The 22,198-nt window shown below is 41.7% G+C and overlaps 1 protein-coding gene across 8 annotated transcripts in view; it reads left to right on the top strand.

Annotated features, from left to right (window-relative positions):
- Positions 1-22,198, top strand: part of csde1 (cold shock domain containing E1, RNA-binding) — a 130,350-nt gene that overhangs the window by 49,746 nt on the left and 58,406 nt on the right. For 7 of the 8 annotated variants that reach the window (XM_086011623.1, XM_086011616.1, XM_086011617.1 and 4 more), the window contains 3 exons: positions 3,047-3,156; positions 8,977-9,075; positions 16,632-16,729. In XM_086011623.1, coding sequence (XP_085867749.1) covers positions 3,047-3,156; positions 8,977-9,075; positions 16,632-16,729 — 307 coding nt within the window. The remainder of the gene's footprint in view (positions 1-3,046; positions 3,157-8,976; positions 9,076-16,631; positions 16,730-22,198) is intronic. The other variant, XM_086011619.1, reaches the window with a different exon arrangement.

The following is a 22,198-nucleotide window of genomic DNA, read 5'->3' as shown; positions in this document are numbered from 1 at the left end:
AATATATATTAATGATCTAGACGAGGGAACTAGATGTAATATCTCCAAGTTTGCAGACGACACAAAGCTGGGTGGGCGTGTGTGCTGTGAGGAGGATGCTGAGAAACTCCAGTATGATTTGGACAGGTTGGGTGATTGAGCAGATGCATGGCAGATGCAATATAATGTGGATAAATGCGAGGTTATCCACTTTGGTGTCAAAAACAGGAAGGCAGATTATTATCTGAATGATGACAATAGATTGGGAGAGGGGTAAGTGCAACGAGACCTGGGTGTCCTTGTGCACCAGTCGCTGAAGGTAAGCATGCAGGTGCAGCAGGCGGTTAAGAAGGCAAATGGTATGTTGGCCTTCGTAGCGAGAGGGTTTGAGTACAAGAACAAGGATGTCTTGCTGCAGTTGTACAGGGCCTTGGTGAGACCACACCTTGAGTATTGTGTGCAGTTTTGGTCGCCATATCTGAGGAAGGAAGTTCTTGACATGGAAGGAGTGCAGCGAAGATTCACCAGGCTGATACCTGGGATGGCAGGAATGACTTATGAGGAGAGATTGGGTCGATTGGGCTTATACTCGTTGGAGTTTAGAAGAATGAGAGGGGATCTCATTGAAACTTATAAAATTCTGACAGGACTGGACAGACTAGATGCAGGAAGGATGTTCCCGATGGTCGGGGAATCCAGAACCAGGGGTCACAGTCTAAGGATAAGGGATAAGCCATTTAGGACAGATGAGGAGGAATTTCTTCACCCAGAGTGTGGTGAACCTGTGGAATTCTCTACCACAGAAGGCAGCAGAGGCCAATTCATAAAATATATTCAAGGAGTTAGATATATTTCTTAAGGCTAAAGGGATATGGGGAGAAAGCAGGGACAGGGTACTGAATTTGGATGATCAGCCATGATCTCATTGAATAGCTGAGCAGGCTCGAGGGGCCGAATGGCCTACTCCTGCTCCTATCTTCTATGTTTCTATGTAATTTTGCCATCCTGTCTGGAGCACAAACAGTGGTATAGACCAGTTTGGTTGAATAGTCTGTTTCTGTGCTGTAGACTCTTGTGTAGTTTTTAAAAATTGAACCCAGGCAAAAATCTAGTTTGCCACGTGCACAATTCTTAACTGCAGCCTAACCTCTGATTTGTATAGGGTTAGTATTACTTTTTGTTTGTTGCGTGTATAAAAACTCCGATTCAAACTTGGGTTAATCTCCATCCATAGTTGAATTTGTTCTCTCTTCACTTCACTTGTTTTCTTCTCTTGGTGTAGCCAACCTTGCACTTAACCTCTGACTAGAATTCTGAGAGACTTGAACTGTTGGGTAATGGTGCAATATACCTTAAATTTACTTTCATCACATTAACACGCAACCTGTCTTAACTGTCAACATTCCAAAATGCGCTTCAGTGGTGTGTGCATCAAAAGCACACCTTTTTATACTACAGTACAAAGGAGCTGCTGTGCTCCACCTATTGTAATTTAACCAATCGACATGCTCTGTTTTTGTCACAGGATTCACTTTGGACAGACATGTGTCTGGGGCATATTGGGAAAATACTGCATTCCTTTTCTTGGCTTATTGCTATACAAGACTGAAAGGAGCCCCAAACTGCAGCTTTTCAACTGTTAAATCTGTAGAAAGCCTTAGACTATCATTTATACCTCAACCTTTTTATATTCTACACTTCTTGACATAAAGCCCAGTATCTTAACTTTTTTTTTAATGGCCTTATCCAGTTTAGCTTATGCTTTTGCTGTTTTGTGAACTTGAAGTTCCAGATCCTGGTGCTCTGCCACATCAACCTACTTTCTCTCAAAGTATAATTATTTCTTTTAACCAAAATGTACCACCTCACATTTACTGGCATTGAATTCAATTTGCCACTTTTTTAAATATTCCATCATCTTAATATCCCTTTGCAGCTTCCGTTTGGTCCTCGATTATTTACTCTGCCTCCAATTTTAGTATCCTCTGCAAACTTAAGACAGCTCATGTCTAGCCTTGTATCCAAATCATGAACATACAGAGAACAGAAATGGTCCCATACTGTTTACAAAGTTGAGAGAGGTATAACAGTGCAATTCCGAACATTTAAATCTGAAGTGGCATGCTGTGAGTCACTGCGTGGTGCCGTGCTCATAGCACTCTGAGTGAAATGAATGGAGCCATACACTGATCAACTCCCAGCCACAGTACACACTAACTCAACATGCAGCTGGGCGATTGACAGCCTTGACCCTGATCCTACACAACACTTTCTCCTTGTTCTCTGCCAGTGATGCAGAAGTTCTAGTTTAGAATCTAGTGTGCATACAATATAAATACATAAGATACGTAGTTCATTGAAAGATGCTCAATGCATTGTACTTAAAACCTCTAAACCTAGCCCTGTATTGAATGTAATTTATGACCAGTACCTGCATTGTAACCAAGTCTATCTGCATTAAATGTGTAGCTGCCTGTAACAAACTGGTGTTCCTTAAGAGTCCACAGTGTATAGATACTAAAGAGCTTCTGCTCCAGATGCCATGTTTGAATGTTTTGTTGTTCAGTAGGTACTTTCACACTAAGCATCCCAGAGTAGATTGCTGCACAAGCAGACTACCTTTTTAAATTTGAAATGATGCTGTGTACCATCTTCTAAACTATTTCCAATGTGTGAAGCTGGATAATAAAAGTGGTCATGCCATTGGAAAGTTCAGTCGGCTTGCACTACAGTAATTTTACTAGTTGTCTTTCCTTTCTCTTCCTGACCCCCCCCCCCCCCCCCCTCCCTGTGAATGTGCTGACTTGTGCAAAAACAGTTTCACACTTACGGAGGGAGACCAGACTTGGAGTTCGCACTTTATCTTCAGAGAGAAACAACTCTATAATCAAGTTATAGTGACCTCACTTGCTGAGAGCCTTTTGATATGAAACTGGCTATCTGAACCTGCATTGGTGCTGGGAGCACTGCGCAACTGTTAAAGCATGTCTGTATGTGCAATGTTGACTGTCGCATGTCTGGTCTAGTAAGAGATCCGTAATGATAACCAATCTGACTCAATCTGCAGATGATGTGGAATTTGAAGTATCTTCTGACAGACGGACTGGAAAACCGATTGCTGTGAAACTGCTGAAAGTGAAGCCTGAAATTTTGCCTGAAGAAAGGATCACTGGACAGGTAAGGGCCAGTTACATTGCTGCACTCTGATCTGGGAAATGTCTTGTTAACATAGATTTTTTTTTTAATATAGTTGTGACTTGTGAACGATCCTTTTTCTTTTTATAACTTGGTAAATAAGTATATTTTCTCCATAAAATGTTTACAGTGGCTATTCTGTAAAACTACAGTCCTGACTCTACAAAATAAATCTAACTTCACTTTTTCAATAGCTATTGAAGTAACTGATGAAGTCAGTTTGAGTTTTTACCATGAAAGCATGCAGCAAGCCTGATCTTTTTCAAATCCCAAACTGTTAACACTTTCGAAAGCTGTGGGGTGGGGGAAGGTTGCTGCTTTAAATTCTTTGTTCTCCACATACCATTGGTAGCCCCTTAAACCAGTAAATCCCACATGGAATGTTGAGGTTTGAATTCCTGCCCCTTTGAGAGATCACCTTGTCCGCATCTCCCACGTGGTGGTACTGAAAGTAATTGTCATGTGTCGGGCTTTGGCTGTTAATCCAAGTTTGAGACTTTGTAGTCTTCAGTTGTACTGGGATTTCACATGTACCAAGCCCTTTGAGATCTACATATGTTCTGAAACCTAGAGGGTGACATGCCTTGACCAGTGACTGCTCTGTTTCCAAACTCTCAAATCGTGATGGCTGTGTAAACTTCTACAGAAGGTCCAAAAATAGCCTTGCAAAGTAGAGGAGATGATGGCATTTATGGAAGTGGCAACATCAGAAATGACCCTGTTGCACTTTCTCTTCCTGCTCTTGCACGTATGGGCTAAGTGTCACTAGCATCAGTCTGCGTACCAGTTCAACTAATCTAAGGAAACAATGGGGGGAGGGGTGGTAAGTGTTCCTTTGTCTTGCATCACATGCCATTCCCCTCCTCTGCCATGTTGTATATTTTGTCCACCCAGTTTTGGTCCTGTGAAATCATGCTTGGTACGACAAGATTGTTTTCCCCCTCCCTGTTTTGTCTTTGGCTAAATTCTTTAGTGAGTTTGAGTATCAACTTTTTTTATGGAGCCCCTAACTTTAACCCAAAGTTTAGCTTCAAAATAAAATGCAACTGTTAAAAGACCAAAGTAGGAGTGAGAACAGGGCTGAGTTGAAAGAAAAGTCAGAGAATTGACAATCTACTGATGCACTGAACCTTTCCATCGACTCTGGTTCCCCAGGGAACATTCCCTCTCCCCTCTCCAGCTATTCAGCTGCTCCATGTGAATGATCTCTACTCACCAACCCTATATGTGCTCTCCATTCGTTTCCAATGTACACAACCTTCAGTAAGATGTTGAGAGTTTCAGTCCTTCAGACACAACTTATTGGATTCACAAGCTGCTTACCCTTCGGTTCCACTCAGTCCTCCATCTATTCACATTCTTATCTCTCGTCGTTCTCTGATCGTAAATAGAACTACAGTTGCATTCTTCAAGGTGAATGCAAGAAGCTGTTTTCTTTTTCATACCAAGCAGCGCTTTGTCCAAAGCGGGCTCTTCACTCTCAGTTTGGAATTTTGCTGTTGTATCTGTAGAAGCTCTTCTAGTACCTTCCTGCTTGGTGATGTTCCTTTCACCTATGAAATGCGCACTGAATTCGTGCTGCTCTGGATCATCCTGTTTTGTTCCTCATACACCTGTTCCTGCATTCTCACTATTTTGAAATCAAAACTCATTGCACTGTATCATGCTCTAATTCATTCCTTTCCGGGACCACAGCAGAATGGAACTTCTTGGCTTCGGTTTTCTCGTGTCTACAATCTTTTGGAAAAACTCAAGCTTGGTGCTGCCTTAATACCACTACTTAATTTTACGTTTTTTTAACTTTGGGTGCCCTGCACTAAAGGCCTTGGCCCTTCAATCAGTTTTCTCAATTAAAAAAAAACACATTTGAGAATCTTGGAATTTTTAGAACTTTTACTGTTTCAAGAGGAGGCAGTTCTAATAGCCATGGAAATAAACGGAAGACCTAGAATCTGCACAGAAAACCAGTGTGGTGGTCAAATGCTGGCATAAATTCTGTGCCAGAATGCAAATCTGTACTTCAGTAGTGAAGATCTCATCAGGTAAGTGTATCTAGAAATTCAAACGCCTTCAGGGAAACAGCTCTCGCTTTTAGGTGGTTGCGATGTCACTGATTGTGAACTAATGGTGGCTCGGGAGGAGTGTGGTTATGCGACTGACATTCCCAAAGCAATGATTAAATTCTTCCATGACCCAATCGGTGAGTGTCAAGCCCAATATTTCTGGTCTATGCTCCTTATTTAATTTGTAAGAAAAACATGGGTAGGTCAGGAAGAGAAGAACGCTGTGCCTCAAACAGTCAATCACCTTCTTTGAAAACAAAGTAATTTGCTATTCATTAGACTTTTGGACCATATTAACTGTGGGGACTCTGTCACAGCATTCAGGTATATGACTCTGCCATGCTTGTACGTTATGGAGGGCTTGTTGCTGTCAGTAATAAAACGTTTACAGATGGGCTTCCTAACCAAGGGTGGGAGCTCTGTTTTGCTTATCCTTTTCTGTGTGCTAGGCATATTGCTTATACTAGTGGCCCAACTGGGTTAGACATTACAGACCCAGTCTTTCTTCTTGAGAATGCTGTGTAGATGTACAGTCTGCAGATGCATGGGATCTGTACAGTCCTGGCATTTGGGCCTGCCTGTTCTACAGGCATGCACAGATTAAAATAAAAATCAATGTATTTTTCCAATTGAATTGCCCTTCAGTTGCCCCAAGCTTTTTATTAGTTTCTATTTTGTACAGATATTCTCTACCCAATCTTTCTGCCTCTCTTTCCTCTTTTCCCCCCCCCCCTCTCAAATTTGCCCTGTGTGAAACAGAGGCTGCTCTCTGTCTCAGAGGGCAACCCCGCTTAAGACTAAAGCACAATTGTCATGCAAAAGACCACCAACTGGACACAATAGTAAGGTAGCCTCATAGTCATCATCCTGACTGGCCCACCAGAGACCTGGGTGGGGAGAAAGGGAGGGAGATTGCATGGTAAATGTTGCAATCGATTTGACCGGAGAGTACCAGAGCAAGGAAAGCTTGATGGTGGTACTCTTTTTTGAGGGTCTATCAAAATGTCTCTTTCTCTCTCTCTCTTTCTCTCTCTTTCTTTCTCTTTCTTTTTTTTTCTCTCTCTCTCTCTCTCTCGCTCTCTTTCTCTCTTTCTCTCATGCACTTTTTATCCCCTCTTCTCCTTTCACCACCCCACCTCATGTCAACTTTTATTCCTATGCTATAAAGTGAACAGGAGAAATTGAAGTCATGTTCACTCATTTGTGAATAGCTGCTTAGTGAGAACACATACTGAGTTGAGAAAGGAACTAGGAGAACTGCCCAGACCTATTACCAAACCTGGACATGTGTCAGATAATGAGTTAACGAAGGTATTGCTTTAAGTTGGAATCGAAATTCCAGATTCTTGGAAGTGGAACCCTGCTCATCAGACCATAAGAGTACTGGGGCTCAGGCTAGTGCTAACAACCATATTGGTTGTCTCATATATGTTGGTTTAAGACCACTGCGACTAAATTACACTCAATCATCCAGGATGGGTACGACATTGGTGTAAGATTGTCAGTGGTAGAAAAGCTACAGATCTATTGGTGGGCTTTTAATGGTACAACTATCTCCACGGATCCCCAACTGGATGAAGATGACATTTGGGGAACTTGTAGGGAAAGACCATGGTTTCTTTGTTCTGTTTGTCTTGGTTGGGTGTCGAGTATTTTCAACCCTGTTGCAAGGTCAGTTGGTCTTGTGTGGATGGCTAGCACTGCAGTGGTTGAATTTTGTTAAATCAAGAGGAATGGTGCCCCTTCAGGATTTTTGAGATTGGATGTCAGTGCTGGCAACCCAGTAGCTAGCCAAACACACAAGCAGGTGAATGATGTACCCTTACAAAAGGGCCCTCCAAAATCTGATTGATCGTATTCCCTGAAAAAAGTCTCTTTTTGATGGGGGATAAATTCCTGCATGTTCTAATTCATCAGACGATCATCCAGGTGGAGCGATTACATGTGTTCTAATTCTAGGTTATTGGGGTAAAGGAGAAGGGAATCTGGTTAATTCTAATTGTTCTTGGACCTCCCCTCCTTTTCAGGAGACGGGCTTTTCAACAGGCAGGAATGTTTTGTATGTTGTACTGTCCTTTCCCTGACTCTTTGGCTAGTCAAAATGACATTAACTAACTGATCCACAGTTACAGATATGGCATTCAGTTAATCCACCACTGAGTGAATAGAAAAGATTTCTCATTTTTGGTAGCAGGCCAAGAAGAGCTCGTCATGTGTGCAGTCCCTAAGGTCTTGTTGCCTGCAGTGTTTACAAAAGGGTGTGGAACACTGTTCCATTGTGATGCACAAGAATTATAATCTGCACTCTGCACTCCATTAGTGGAGTTGAATGGGTAATCTACTTTACTAAAATTATGATGGGGGGCAGAGAAGAGTAGCACTAGTGTGGGTTTGGATCTGTATATTCATTAGCTATGGGACAGTATCTAATGTGGGAAACTGTCATTCTTGTGGCTTGAGTATCTGCCAGCAGGGTGAGTGAACGACCTGTTTTAGTGCCTTTTTGTTGGGATGAGGACAGCGGACAGCTGTGCTTGCGCTAACTCTTGAATTCCTGCTAACTGCGGTGTCTGAATTCTAGGTGGCTTCATAACATTCTACCTTTATTACTCAAAAAAAAAAAAAAAGTCAATATGGATTGCAGTGTGGACCCCAGTGGCATAATCTTCATACCGTCTGCAAATGCTGTGATTTGGCTGCTAATGGGGATATTAGTTTGACAGGATGGTTAGCCTGTCAGAATCTAACTAGTAAGGTCTTTCTGACTTGCTTTCTCTGAGGTATGCGTGGTTTGTGGAGGATGACAACAAATTAAAAGTCTATTTACTCTTTTTTATAAATTCCATTTTATTTTGAAGTTGTACTCTACATACTGTTCCTTGTCTCTCTCCTCTTCCCTGACCCTTCTCCCCCCAAACCCAGACCTTGCTTCAATAATGGGGTACTTTTGTATATAGCTTTCCATTTTGATACTTTTTATGGTCCTGGTTTTAAGAAGCTCAAAGATCTGACCTGTTCTGGATATCTTAACACCATGGAATGTACATACCTTTCTTGAAATTAAGTGAAAGCAGACTTTTGGTGGAGGGGATTGGAAAGAGGTTTCCTGCATATATCTGGGTGTGGAAGGGAAGTTGCATAATCCAGGGTAAATCTCTTGAAGGGACAGATGACTAGTGATTATCCCATTGTATCACTTGATATTTCCCATGGTATGTGGAGGATAACTTATTTTCATGATTGAAGGAAACTATACCTATTGGTGAGTAAGCTACCTTTCTTTAATAGAACAGTGTCTGCAAATTGTTTACTGTTGGTGTCTTCAACAACTAAGTTTCTTGGCAACCACTGACCTTTTTAAGAGAACTTTTTTGCCAACAAATCATCTGGAAATCAGGGGTTGAAAAGTTGGATGTAGTGGTTTGGAAACAGACGCTGCCAACATATTCAGGTTGTTGGACCATTGCAGGTCTGATATTACTGTTTCAGTACCGAATTACTGCTGCTAGACACCATAAGTGCTGTAGTATGACTGGGATACCCAGGGGCAGAAATCTGGTACTATAACAGAAGGTCACCATTTTTCCACCAATTCATAAGACATTGGAGGAATATTTTCTGCTGGTCTAAACCCAAAAATAGAGAGACCTGGGGCCTTGGACCAGTGGCATTGTCAACCCCTGGAAAGCCTTCATGTACCCTCCTGACATTATTCTTTGTTATGTCATGGTATGTCCAGGTTGTCTGTGCTGCTCCCCTTAACCTTGAGAACAAATCTGGGCTGAAACCTTCATCTCCTGGTCAGACTTCAGGCAGTGTGTGCTATGAACGCAATGGGGTAAGATTGGATTTTGTCTTTCCAGGTAATAAATGATCTTCAGGTAGGTCGCCCATACAGGCACTTGAGTTTAGGCATGCATGCATACGTCAGCCAGATTGTTTTAAATTAGATGGCTCCTATGTTGTGGGTAACCTCCCATCCCAAATTAAATTCCATACCCCCCCCCCCCCCCCCCCCATTAACCTTGGTCCTTTTACTCTTAGCTTTGCTGAGTGCTAATTTTGGCCTCTGTCAGTTGGGTAGTGTTTGAAGAAAGGTCATTGTAAAACACTCCTGTGTGGGGTAAACTTTGTTTAATTATAAGTAGTTTAGCTTTTTCTAAACTTTTGTTTTTTAAAGACTGTAGTTTCACAATGTACATAATGAAGCAAAAAGATCCGTTTTGTTTGGCAAAAGCATGGAAATGTCCAAATGTGGCTTTGAGGTATCAACCAGGTTCTACCACTGCAGAAACTGTGTGGCTCAAGCTACATTCCTTCAGTGTGTGCTGTGCATGATCTTTAATACAGTTGGAAGATTTGCCACCTTTTTGTAGTTTAATGCAAATGCTTGTTTCAGTCCCTGGAGAAAAAAAACTGGATCCTTACAGAACCTTACGAACATTGATTTCAGCATCTTTACCTGCAGATGGAGCCTCATCAACAAGCTCCAAGATATCACCCTGTATTGGTTTAAGGGAAAGGTATTTGTTTATGCAAATATGCAGTACATAGAGGGTCAAAATGGACATAAGAATTCCTGGATACCAGAGACGCACATGGCTGATGACACCTGACCCTTGTGTGAAAGAAGATGCATGATCTGACAGCATGTGATGCTATTATCACTAGGGCTTGTGTTCCATTCTTTTGTGCTGAAATGGCTCCTGCCTTGGGTTATTGGACAGATTTTCTGGCCTAAGCTGTCCTTGAAGAGAAGTACACAGGACAAAGCTATGGCAAAACTTTACATTTTTCTCTAAGCAATAGAAAGGTTTCAAGGAGCAGACCTTCTATGGCTGAGGACAATTCCACTTTAACCCCTGTTGTCTGATTTTTAGGAGCAAGAATGGTGGGAAGAATCTGCTGCCAACTCAGTGGGAAAACAGATCAAAATTATGTACTTGGAAAAGATTGCCAGTTGTTCAGAGTGAATGGTTGGCTTCTATAAACCTTAAATCTGTATACTTCCAATCCTGACCCTCTTGGAACACATTCATTTGCCTTGTTCTAATCTAAGGATTGAGTATCTGATGCAGAGTTCTCTTGTTCTGGTTATCAGAGGTAGCCACGGTAATTGTAAAGTGCATTTTAGTGATGTTGGCTTGCTTTTACACATGATTTCAAGATTGTGTCAGCTGTAGATCAGTCTATTGCCTGCACTCATCTCAACTAAGAGGTTGGTCTCTTGTGCAGTGACTAACTTGAACAAAAACATCAGCAATGCATTATGTAAAAATGCTTTAACATTTCAACGTACGGCAGTATCCCTATTGTAGAAAATGGGATTTCTGAAACTTTGAATTCCACACTTGCTCATCACAGGACTTCCTTTTTATATTGTGGTTGATTTCCACAGCAAGCAATGAATTGGTTTCTTTGCCAGAGGAAGGATTTCCCCCCCCCCCCCCCCCCCCCCCCCCCAACAAGGATATTACTTTCGTGGATTGTTTTGTGGAGAACCTCTCTTTAAAAAGTAATCGAGAATGCTCCACCTCTAATAACTCATCTTAAAAGAAGTTTTGACACGTGGGCCACTGTTGGCCATGAGATAAGTAAATGGATATAACCTTAACTAACTACAAGCTGATAAATTTCAGCAACATGAATAACTTTAATTTAGTCAGGGAAGAGGTTTCTGAAACCATATTGTATTGACTCCACCTGAAACTGTGTAGGGAAGTAACTGCAATAGGTGTTTGTTTGTTGTGCTTCAGGATTTGGTATTAGACCCATCAAAGATTCCTGGCCAGTTACATGGTAGAAATGGGCAACTAACTGGACTTCAGTGAGCTGAATATTGGCTGTTCAACTGCTGGAGTTATTTTGCTGTCATTTTGCAACAAGGGCAAAATTGGCCGCCTTGACATTTTGGTAATGGGTATTTGCTGTTTCTCCTTGAATGCTTTGCATTTTCCTGGAATAATTTCTTTTCTGCATTATCCTCCACATACCATGAAAAAGTCCAGCAATCCCATGAGTGAATTCACTGCGGCATACCTTTTTTAAATCCATCCCTTTTCGAAGTATGATTATGCCCTGCATAGAGTAACCATGTGATGCTATTCCTGTAAATAAATCACCTGCCGACAGCATCACATTCAGTTTTGTTTTTTTCCTTTGTTTTAAATTTCACCTCCATGGTTTTTTTGTGAAATTTCCGTTCTTTGCCAAGTACCAGTTTTAAAATTTCCAACTACAAATTTCTTGAGTGCCCTTTGATAGATTATACTGCACTTTATGATGTGTTTGAGAGGAGTGAACAAGTGGAAACCCCTTTTTAAGGGGAGGACATCATTAGATTGCGATTGTTGAGGCAGCATTTCCTTTGTTCATTTCTTGGACTTTCATGAGAGTTAACTGCCTGTTTCCGTGATGAAACATTGAGGAGTACAAATTTGGTTGTCAAAATCCTTGGGATTTGCTCCTTTTTATTGAGGACTCTGGACAAGTCCATTTGGAAAAAGGCTGTCGGTTCAATCTCCGCACTCTTAGAACAGATGCCCGCTATTTGCCCACTACAGTATCTTCAAACTAGAGTATGACCTGTTCCTAATCCTGCCAATGATGGAGGTAGCATTGAGGATGTGCCATAATGTCCAGACACAGCTAGTGAGTTTGTGCAGCAGGCTACAATGGCCACCTAATTCACAGATATAGGGCATTGACTGATCTCCATGTTGGTAATGGAGTTCAGGACCCAGTTTTTTTCCTGCTTTATAACTAACTCGCATGCTTCGGACGTGGCGTATATTAGGGACTGTAACAATGAGACTAAATGTAAAATGCCATCTCACAATTGCAGGGGAATTTGATGCCAGTCACTGGCCCAGCACCTTTGTCAGGTTGGCTATGTTGCTAAAAGTGATATGACATTTATATTTAGTAGTTGTTTAGTATTGCAGTCCCCTGAAAGGTGTTTGTGGACAGGTTACTTTGAGGGTAGACGGGGTTCTATGCTGTCTCTCAGTAACGTCAATTTTCCAGTTGCAGCATCTGCTCGATTGATTGAGAAGGTATTGCAGCATGCTTCAAGTTGGAGCTTTCAGTAGCATAGCAATAAATCGATTAGAGTTGAAGGCAGTTGGGCTGGTTCTGCACTTCATTTGTCTGTGGTCAGCCAGCTCTTGTGTCTACCTAATGGCACCAAGACAATATTTACCAACACAGTGGAATATCCTACTTTTGGATGCTTTGCAGTGAATTGTAACTTCAGGCACAGTACTGCCCGAGAGGTTGGGGTCCATTTGTTTTTTAGTGGAAATTGAAAAGCATTGTGCACTAAAGCAGTGTGGTGATGCAGCATGTTGGAATATTAGTGTGGGATGCATTTATACCCATAATTCCACACAGCACGAGTTCTGCATTCAGCTTTTTGCTGTGGGGAGGGTATGGAGAAGAAACCAGGTGTTTCCTTGTAGTGAAGTGGAGGTGGGGAAAATGCCAGGGTATCACTACTGTGCAGTTGATTGAGTGAGTGGTAGAACATTAATCTGGAAGTAGGTTGTCTGCAGTTGGCCTAGCCCTTGGGAAACTTTGGGGAGTGGGGTACGGAGAAAACGAAGTTGGGTTTGTACTCTAAAAGCATTGTGCACAGTTAATGTTTTACTTTAGTTTGTTCATGGAGATACTTTAAGGGTTATTCATCCTTTATATTCCTACCCATCCCCAAGCCTTGACCTTGCATGACCTGTAACATCCTGTGGATGAACTGCTTCCTGCTGCTTAGAACTGGCAGGGGACCGTGTGAAAGCAGCTTCTTTTTGTCTCTTGTGGAGAAGTTCTTGGTCTCCTCAGTACCTCCCATAACTTCCAAATCTCTACCACATTGTTATCAGAGTAGTGAATTAGTGCTGCACCACCCTCTCCTCACAATGTACATTGGTGCTTCAGTGACCATTAGGACTAGAATGTTTAGAGTATTTTAGTGTGGTCTCTGGTGTTAGTTCAGTGTTGCTACAGCCTTCTCCTGAATTACTTCTCAATTTGTCTAAAATTCCAACAGTCCTAACATCCTGATCTCTATAAAATTAAGACTGAATATATTTTTTGTTTATTTAAAAGAAAATGTTTGGGTAACATTAGTTATAGACCTATTTTTTTTGATGGAACCATTTAATTATTTGTTTAGGTAAGCGCCAAAGAAAATGGATTGTAAGTTTTCTTGTCCTGTTTGTCTTTGACGTCTTGAAACCTATTCGTTCTAATAGGGTGCATATGTTGGCTGTTTAGATTTTTGTAACGTTGAAGGAAGACCTAAGGTTATCTTACTCTTGTCTTCTGTTGGGGAAGGGGGTGGAAGAATGGCAGAGCGAGAATCCTGGTATATCCCTTGAAAGGCATCTTGGCTTATAAATGGAGTTCTTCTATGGTGGGATTTGAAAGGTCCTTTCCATGCTTATTGGTATCCAGCTTATGGTGTTGAAATGCAATAGAAAGCTGCCCTTTATTGTTGCAGCTATTTCTGCATACAGAATGCAGTCTTGTGGCCTTGTAGACCAGCATGCAAGAAGACCTTGAGCCTTTACCTAGGGTAGGCTCAAAGTTCTATTAAACCAGTCTTGCTCTGCAGAGGCTCTACTTTCATCCACCTGAGGCTTTCCTGGAAACAATCATAGAAAAAAATGGATTGTTGTAAGGCAGCTTGCTTTCATTGAACTATGTGGACTAAACTGGACCATTTTTGGCCCCTTTTTTAAGGGAGGTGTTTTGTTTGTAGGTCTGTCGATTGAGCGCCCCTCGCCAGTAGGAAGTGCTGTATTCTAGTTAAATATCTTCCCAGCTGAGGGCTGCACCATTTCTGACAGCTTTTGGAGCTGCTCCTGTCATACCCAGACTAAGGAGCACTACTTAGTTTGGTTGGACAAACTATGGGAGAAGAGGAATCTTGGCAGCTGGCCTCAATCTCCTACCTCTGTTTCTTGCACCATTTCTTCACCCAGGTGGATAGGTGACCTGTTCCTCGACCTTCTGTAAATGTAATGCTATTAAATTGTCACTCAATTGAGTGGTGCAAATGCATCTGCCCTTTGAATATTTTCATTTGTTCTGTACCCTTCCCAGAGATTATTGTGGGGAATTGCATTCTGCCAACACCGAGCCACTGGGCTACTTGGCGTCTGTTTTTATAGTTTTTCTTCTTATCTGGGTATTGCTTTGGAACACTCTAGCACCGAGCCTTTCTCAAAGAAATGTTACCGCAGTAATTCTGTTTCTTTAAAATGTCTACCATATGCTATTTTGCCCTTCTCCCCTCTTAGCTGAATTAATTTTCCTCCCAATACTGGGTTGCCATTGAAGCATGTTCTAAAGGAAGCAGCTATCTACCCGAGTGTGTAAAACATTTAATTGGCACGTTTAGCGCTAAACCCAAGTGTATATGGGAGACTGACCTTTTGAGGAAATTTATAACACTTTTTATAAATCTGTGTAATATGTTGAGCATGTGGTTAATGTCCATTTCTGCACAGCTAACATTTTTTCTTTACCCACCAAGATGCAAGAATTTACAGATAGATTTGGATGGTTTTGAGTGGGGGAAGTCAGATACCTTTTTCGTTGACGGTGGAACAGTGTCATCCAACCCATTTACCCTCATCAAACCCACTCCCATTTGTTTTAAGTGTCTTACTATGTGTACCAGTTCGAGGCTAGTACCTGTTTACAGCAGAAGACTAGCAGACCTGCTATCCTGCTGCCTCTTTTTAGTGCTGTGATTAGGGAAAATGGGAACTTTGCATTTGCATCCAAATTCTGCTTAATTTTATTATTGTCTGTTAATAAACAAAAATTAAGTTCAAAATGTTTCAAGTACTCCAGTGGACCTTCTGGTAATTTGTTAAACTTTGCTTCACACCATCTTCAGTGTTGAGACTATTTATTGGGTGACTTCCCATCTGAATTGCACTGCATAGTTTACATTGATGCAAACTATGTAATTGGCCTATAAATGTTTGCGTCTCTTGCCCCCTCTTAATCTCCACATACTAACCTCTTGATCTCTGCTGTGCTGCTTTGGTGGAGGTGGCATAGAAGGTGGTGAGGGAATGTAAAAATATTCTAGTGGCTGGTTCAAGACTGGCATTCAAGCACGTTGACTGCTTAGTCAGATGGTATGTATAGTACTTGGTTCGATGGGTATGAAAAATTAGGAAGGAAGAATATTTATAGCGATTCTTCTGTTGTACTTGAAAGAAGCAATAATTGCTGCATGCCTAGCGTTCTAGGCATCCCCAATGGTTGTTTATTAATTGAATAGCTGAGCTATAGAGACTAGAAAAGTGCAAGGTTTGATCTGTGACCAGTGCTGAATTAACTGATCTCAGCTGGGCACCAGTAGTGGTGCTGGAATTGACTTCAATGGCCCTGGGTTTGGGGGAATTGATCCAGGTTCCTTCTGATTGTCCAGGACTAGAAATGTATCCGCATAAACATTGGGTGAGGACAGGATTGGGCTCAGCTGATATTCCCTGCATTTGAGTAAGATTGACAACACTCTTGCCACCATGAGCCATGTGTAAACTGTTAGATTTTAAATGGAATTGGTGAAAAAGATAACTTTGAGTAAATACTTTAGAAAGTTATTAGCCTGTACTTGAAATTCCCAATGCAGTGTTCCAATCTGAGCTGTTGCCAACTGATGGCAATAAATTATGGGAAAGTAGATTCCTTCCCTCCTGCAAGTTAATTTTAATTGGCCATGCATTTTTCCCACTGGCTAGTTATAGAGAAATGTCACTGTTTCACTGAGAAATTCAAAACATTGGGTTTTTTAAATTTTAAAAATGATGGGCCAGATGTTTGAAATATAATGTCTAATCTGTGCAGCAGGTCTTGTGCACCTGTAATTGGTATTTTTATGTTACTGTTTTAACATTTGTTAACCTTTTTAAAATTGCTATCTAGTGTTTTGCCTGCATGTTTGAGTTTTCAGATTTTCCAGACCGTAACTGTTTATGTACCACTATCTATCTGCTAATTTGGTACTGTAGGGCCAGCAAAACTGTCTTCAAGGCTGTTTATAGCAACCATCTTTAAACAGGAAGCCTCTTAATATAGGCTAAAGTCTGAATAATTAGGGCTGTATATCAGTGTCTTCAATTGTAATGGTGTTGTATTTATTACAACTAGCTGAATAGTGCTAATGGCAAATAGCTACAAGTTATATCAATCCTCTTTAGAAACTTGGCATTTAAGTGCTTTTCTCTATCTTGACCGTTTTAGCAGGAAGCTGGTGGTACATTATTGCATACACAAACATTTAAGCTAAAGGAAGTTTTTAATTTACTGTACATAATTGTACTAAGGAATGTGAACTTCATTTAAAAGCTAACTGATGACTTTTTGGTGGTTTAGGAAGTATTTTATCTGACATACACCCCTGAAGATGTTGATGGAAATGTCCAACTTGAAACCGGAGATAAAGTTTCTTTTTCCATGGAAACCAATAAACAGTATGTATGGCCACCTTGGTGATTCAAATCTTGCTAAACTTTGTGTGATTGGACCATGTTGCTTGATGAAAATTCCAGCAAAACAGCAACAAAATGTTGAAGTCCTAAGCCCTGATGAAGCTATTAATATCCTGAATAGATGGCATGTGTATTTTCATTAATGTACGTACTAGTTTAGTCATTGAATTGCTTGCCTAAATGAGGGACCAAGTATTTATGCTGTAGCGCACCAACAAAATTTACCTTGCCAGAAGTATCTAAAACATTGGAATAATTTTCTATAATCCTTCTGTGCGGTAACATGAACAGAAAATACTTACATTAATCAGTCTGCTATGGAAATTACATTGGCAGTCAAATAGAGAATTTTAATTATTTAACTACAAAATTCTAAGATTTTTTAGAAATCTTAGTTTTTTATGACATCCATTTGTTGCCATAGTTTAAAAATTAATCAGTTTATGGGAGAGGAAGGATTTAAAGTTGTAGTGGGAAGGAAGAGAAAAAGGAGATAATTGTAACATTAAAAACTCTCTGCCAGTAAGTGAAAATTGTCAAGAAAAGTATGTGGAGATGAAGATGCTGCTGTTGTTAAATAAGTATTGCCAGAATTGGTGATGACAATATTTTGGACACTTGCGCATGCAATCGGCCCTTTCCACATGAAGGCACTTCAGCTAGTTTATCACTAGTTACGTGGTACTCCATTTCTGCACTGTAACACAAGTTTGTGTTTTTAAAAAAAAAAAAAAAAAAAATTCTTTGACAGGAAAATCAATTCCCCAACATTTAAAGTAATGAAGATTTCTTGGAGCGCCTCGTCTGAGTACTGTAGGTTTGCCATCTGACCACGATGTGGCCTTTTACAAAATTACTTTTTAAAAGCAGAAAATGATTAGAGCAGATTGTGGTGGAATTGCATTTTGAAGAGCCAAATTCACTGAAGTGACCAGTCAGAAGTTACCAATTTCCTCTGTATAGCCAACCTCTTGGGCCAAGATGATGATATCCCTGAGGGTCCACAAAAACTGAAAATCCAATGGCCTGGAGTTTATCCAATGCATAGCTGAGCCATACAGACCTGGAAGATCTCTAGTTTGATTATCTGGTCTGTGCTCAAGTTAGCTGATCTCAACCAGGATGTCTGTAGAGCTGTTGCAGCTGGCTCTGCCAGGGCTTCCATTGCTGACAGCTTTCTAGTGACCTGTGCAGATATAGATGGCGGTGAGATTAATGGGGTGAGCTGAGGACGTGGGTAGGGAAGGTTATATGAAGGGTGAAGGAGCATGGGAGATGAATTCAGTGAAGAGGGGGCTAGGTAGTTGAGGTGCAAATTGAAATCTGAGGATGAGGAGGTGCTCGATGCAGCAACTAAGGGAATGGAAGATTATCTTAAATAAAAGGTGTGTGGGATGTGCCAGATGAAGAGAGGGTGAGGCCAGGGTGTGACTTGCAGGTAAGAACTGTGCTGTTTCCGTGGCATTTTGAGCAGTGCCCGTGACAACAAATGGAACCTGCTGGGTTGGGGGAAGCCCATGAGCTATGTTTCGGTGCCAGGATGGCAGTTTAAAATAATTCAGACCGTAGTTGGCAAGGGGCTTGTTCACAGTAAGCAAACATTGTGGAGGCAAATAGGAAGGGGTCGTTACTGTGTGCTGAGGGATTGAGAGAAGTGTTGGGAGTGGTTGACCAGTGAGGAGGAGAGATGGCCAGAGAGCAGAGGACTGGGCATTTGGGATTGTTACACTAAGAGGCAGTGATGGGTACCAAGTTGGGTCTGTCGGAGATTTCCAAGAGGGGCACAGGTATCCTGGGGCTAATTCAAGAGGATTCAGGCCTTGGATAGCAGCAGGAGAGAAGATGGGCTGCAGAGTAGTGATCGGTGGGGGTAAAGGATTGGAAGGGTAAAATACTGGGGGCTGGGTGGAGAGGGAGATGAAAGGTGGCATGGCTGGATGAGAGGAAGATGAGGAAAGGGGTCCAAAAAAAATGGAACTAGAAATAGTGGGCTGGAGTGACGGCCAAGGTGTGAATGGACCAAAGGGGAATTCTAAAGACATGGTGGAAACTAGACAAAATGGGTAGCAGTTCAGAATTGAACAGGGTGGAGAGAATATGAATCTGTCCAGAATTGAAGTCTGGGGGACAGGAAGCTGCAGTGGCATTAAGTCCACCTATAGGTGGGATGGGGAGATGGGAGCAGCCACCATTCAATGATAGAGGTTCAGATTCGGAGTCTGAGAGAAAATGGACCCAAGAACAGATAGAGAAGCAGAATATCAGCTAAGTTGGAGGTTTCAAAGATTTCTATATTTAAAGGTGCTATATATGTGCAAGTTGTTGCTGTTGAAGGAGGAGTAAGAGAGTTAACCAGGAGTCAGTAGAGGCTGATCCAAGGGTCCAGCAGAAGTGTCTTGGCTTCAGGTGCTAAGCCAGAGAAGCAGTGGGAGTGAAACCTAGGAGCTAAGCATGCAGACAGGTTGGGGGAAAAATAAATGAGACCAGCAAATACAAAGGTTGAGTAGAAAGGAACATCCAGGATGAGGATCTGGTCCAAATTCAGTCCAGCAAGAAGCGATAAGAGAAGTGGCAGTGGGAAAAGGCAGCATCTGCAGCCACGGGTAGCAGCAGAGTGAACATTGTTTAGCAGAATTGTCCTGAAAAGCAGGAACAGATCCGGGCCAGAGCAGCAATGGGTGGTGTCCCAGTGGAGAAACAGAAACTGAGCTTCTGGAGGCCAGTCGTGGTATTTCATTTAGAAACAGTCTGTTGGCGAATGTAGTCTCGGCAGAAGACTAGGAGCATTTAAAGCCCAGAAGCCAGCAGGAATAGTGGAGTTCAGCGCCGGTTCCAGCAGACTTCTAACCAAAGCCCAGAAGCCAATCAAATTGACCCCAGGAAATGTTCTTGGATAAAGCGGGTACCTTTTTATGGAGGGGCATCTGGGTGATCTGGTGGAACAGCAGACTCCTTGTGGCAGGGAGGTTAAGGAGATCGGGTGTGAACAAAGACTCGAGGTCAAAGAAGCATCAATGTGGAGGACAAGGCTGCAAGATGTGGGGTGGGCACTGTGGTCTGGAATTGCTGGCTTTAACAGTATTTTTATGTAGCAAAGCAGAGTCACAGAATCCAAGGAGTCTAGGGTGGTCCAGCAGAGCCGCATAGTCCTGGTGACCGTAAAGTCCACAAGCAACCAGTTGAAGTGCAGGACGAGGGTGAGCAGCATGCTGTGGAGTGGATTGCTTGGCCTTGTAGATTAAGCTAAAATGTGCCAGCTATTAAGAGCAGTGGATCATGAGCACTGAGGGAGAGGAGACCGGGGGCAAGGGGCAGTGGATGGCAAGAGTTGCAGAGGAAGGAACTCGGTAGTGAGCAGCTTGCCCAGGTGTCCGCTATCTATTTAAAAATTGTATTGAATTGATGTCTAACTCAATAAGTCTGTAATAAAGATCCTGCTGCATGGAGGTTGGATAAGCTGTTGGCATGTTGTACAGTTTGAAGGCCTTAATAAATCAGTTTTATGGGAGAAAGTGGACTGCTCTATTGCCTAATTAACAGTGTGGACATTATCCATATCAAATTCCTAAAGACTGCTCTAGGCAAAGTGAAGGATGGCACTGGTCTTGGAGAACAGTGACCACAACTGAGGACTTGCCTTTAATTGCCATTCTGAGGCTGGTTAATCGGATTCTGTTTGAGACACTTGTGTTCTACAGCACAATTATGATCTCTTTCAACAAAGGGGATTCTAGCAAGATAACCTGGAGCCTTGGTAGTTTCAGTGGCTCACTGTGTTGTCATAGCATGCATATCAGATGCACTGAAGGAGGGCAGCTCTTTGATAGGGGTCTTGTTTCATTGCAGAGGAATGCTCCTGGGTTTCAGGTAGCTGGAGGGTGACCTGAGGGCAGTTGAGGCACTCGAATTAGCTTCTACATTCCTAGCCTAAAGAAGTCATTCTCAACAGAGAAACTGTTTTGTCCTCTCTGCTATTTTTTTCAGTATGGTAACAACCCCCCCCCCCCCCCCCCCCAAAGCAGAGGCAGCTATTACACTAAAATGGTCATGAGACAAATGCACTGTATAGGTTATAGTTACTCTACCTTGTCTTACCCTGGTGATTAGCACCTCGCTCACAGGATGGGATATCCACCTTCAGGCCCCGTATACCTAAAGTATGTGGACCTAGGCTTATAAGCCGTGACAAGATCTGAATGGTCTGGTTAGTTCAATTTTTCCCCACTCCCCCATGAAAATGTTCACCGGTCAGAGTCTGTCCAAATGGTCCCACCATAACAAAATGGTTTTGCACCTAACTTTTATGTGCATCGGTACTTATGTCAATAAAGCATTCGCATTACCAAAACCTGTAGTTTCTAGTAACTGAAAAGTAGGCCAGTTTTGAATTTTATTTTGCAACAGTTTATTTATACTAGACACTTGAGCCAATGACTTCTTGCAATATTAAATCTCTTGCCATACTTCTAATTGTCTTATTTTGCCACTTTGGGTTAGCATTCTGATAGACCCACCTTATTTAGTTTAGTATAGTATATGGCATTAGAAAACTAAATCTAAAGTTTGTGCTTAATATTGCGACCATTTCATTTGTCAGGAAATTGTTGCCACACTCCCTTTAAAGGAGCCCGTACACTTAATTGATTACAGCATTTGCATTCTAGGTAACTGGAACCAAAGGTGTTGCCAGTCTGGGTAGCTTCATTTGGTGATGCAATAAGTAACTCTTTTTCATGAGATTGGCTTAAATAGTTTGTAGACTATTTCATTCATTTAAGTGGTCAGGAACCACCAAGGAACTTTGGAGTGTGCACTACATGTCTTGTGAATCAAGGTTTATCTTGCTATTGTCTGCAGAGTAACAATGTTGAGGTGACTTTGTTGTTGCTGTGTTCATCTCTGCATCAACTCTCAGGGTCTCGCTATATATATGTGTGTATATATAGTATTCCTGATCCTTGTACAGCAGCTCAGCCTTCACATGTACAGCTTCTTGGGTTCCGTATCTGCTATGCAACTTCCTTTTTGTATGTACAGCTTGGCCTATCTGCTGTTGCTTCTTTAAAAAAGGTTACGGTGTGATTCCAGAAAGAGACCTTGTTTATGCCCTAGAGATGGCAAAATGCACATGGTGGAAATGGTGCTTGTATGGTGCCAAATTCTTAATGGGTGGTGACCTATTGTTTTTCTTTTTTGGATGATGGGCCATTGTATGTGAAGGTTGAACTACATTCAAAGAATCGGGAAGGCAGTATTAATAAACCTCTTGAAAGACTGTGTGTATATATAACAAAATTCGATAACTGCAAATGGAATATTGTATGAAATGCTTCCACATTAGTTTAGCTGGCAGGTTGCTTGTAGAAAGTCTGTTTTATAATTTAACTTTCCTGTATATTGACCTATTGGATGCATTTGTGCTTCTGAACTAAATTTTTAGCTTAGTGCAAA

This window comes from Somniosus microcephalus, chromosome 18 (genome assembly GCF_052327205.1).
Source record: "Somniosus microcephalus isolate GS21.2 chromosome 18, FLI_Smic_1.0, whole genome shotgun sequence".
In the NCBI taxonomy this organism is placed as follows: Eukaryota; Metazoa; Chordata; class Chondrichthyes; order Squaliformes; family Somniosidae; genus Somniosus; species Somniosus microcephalus.
The sequence above is the reverse complement of the archived record's forward strand: the minus strand, read 5'-3'. Positions and strand labels throughout refer to the sequence as shown.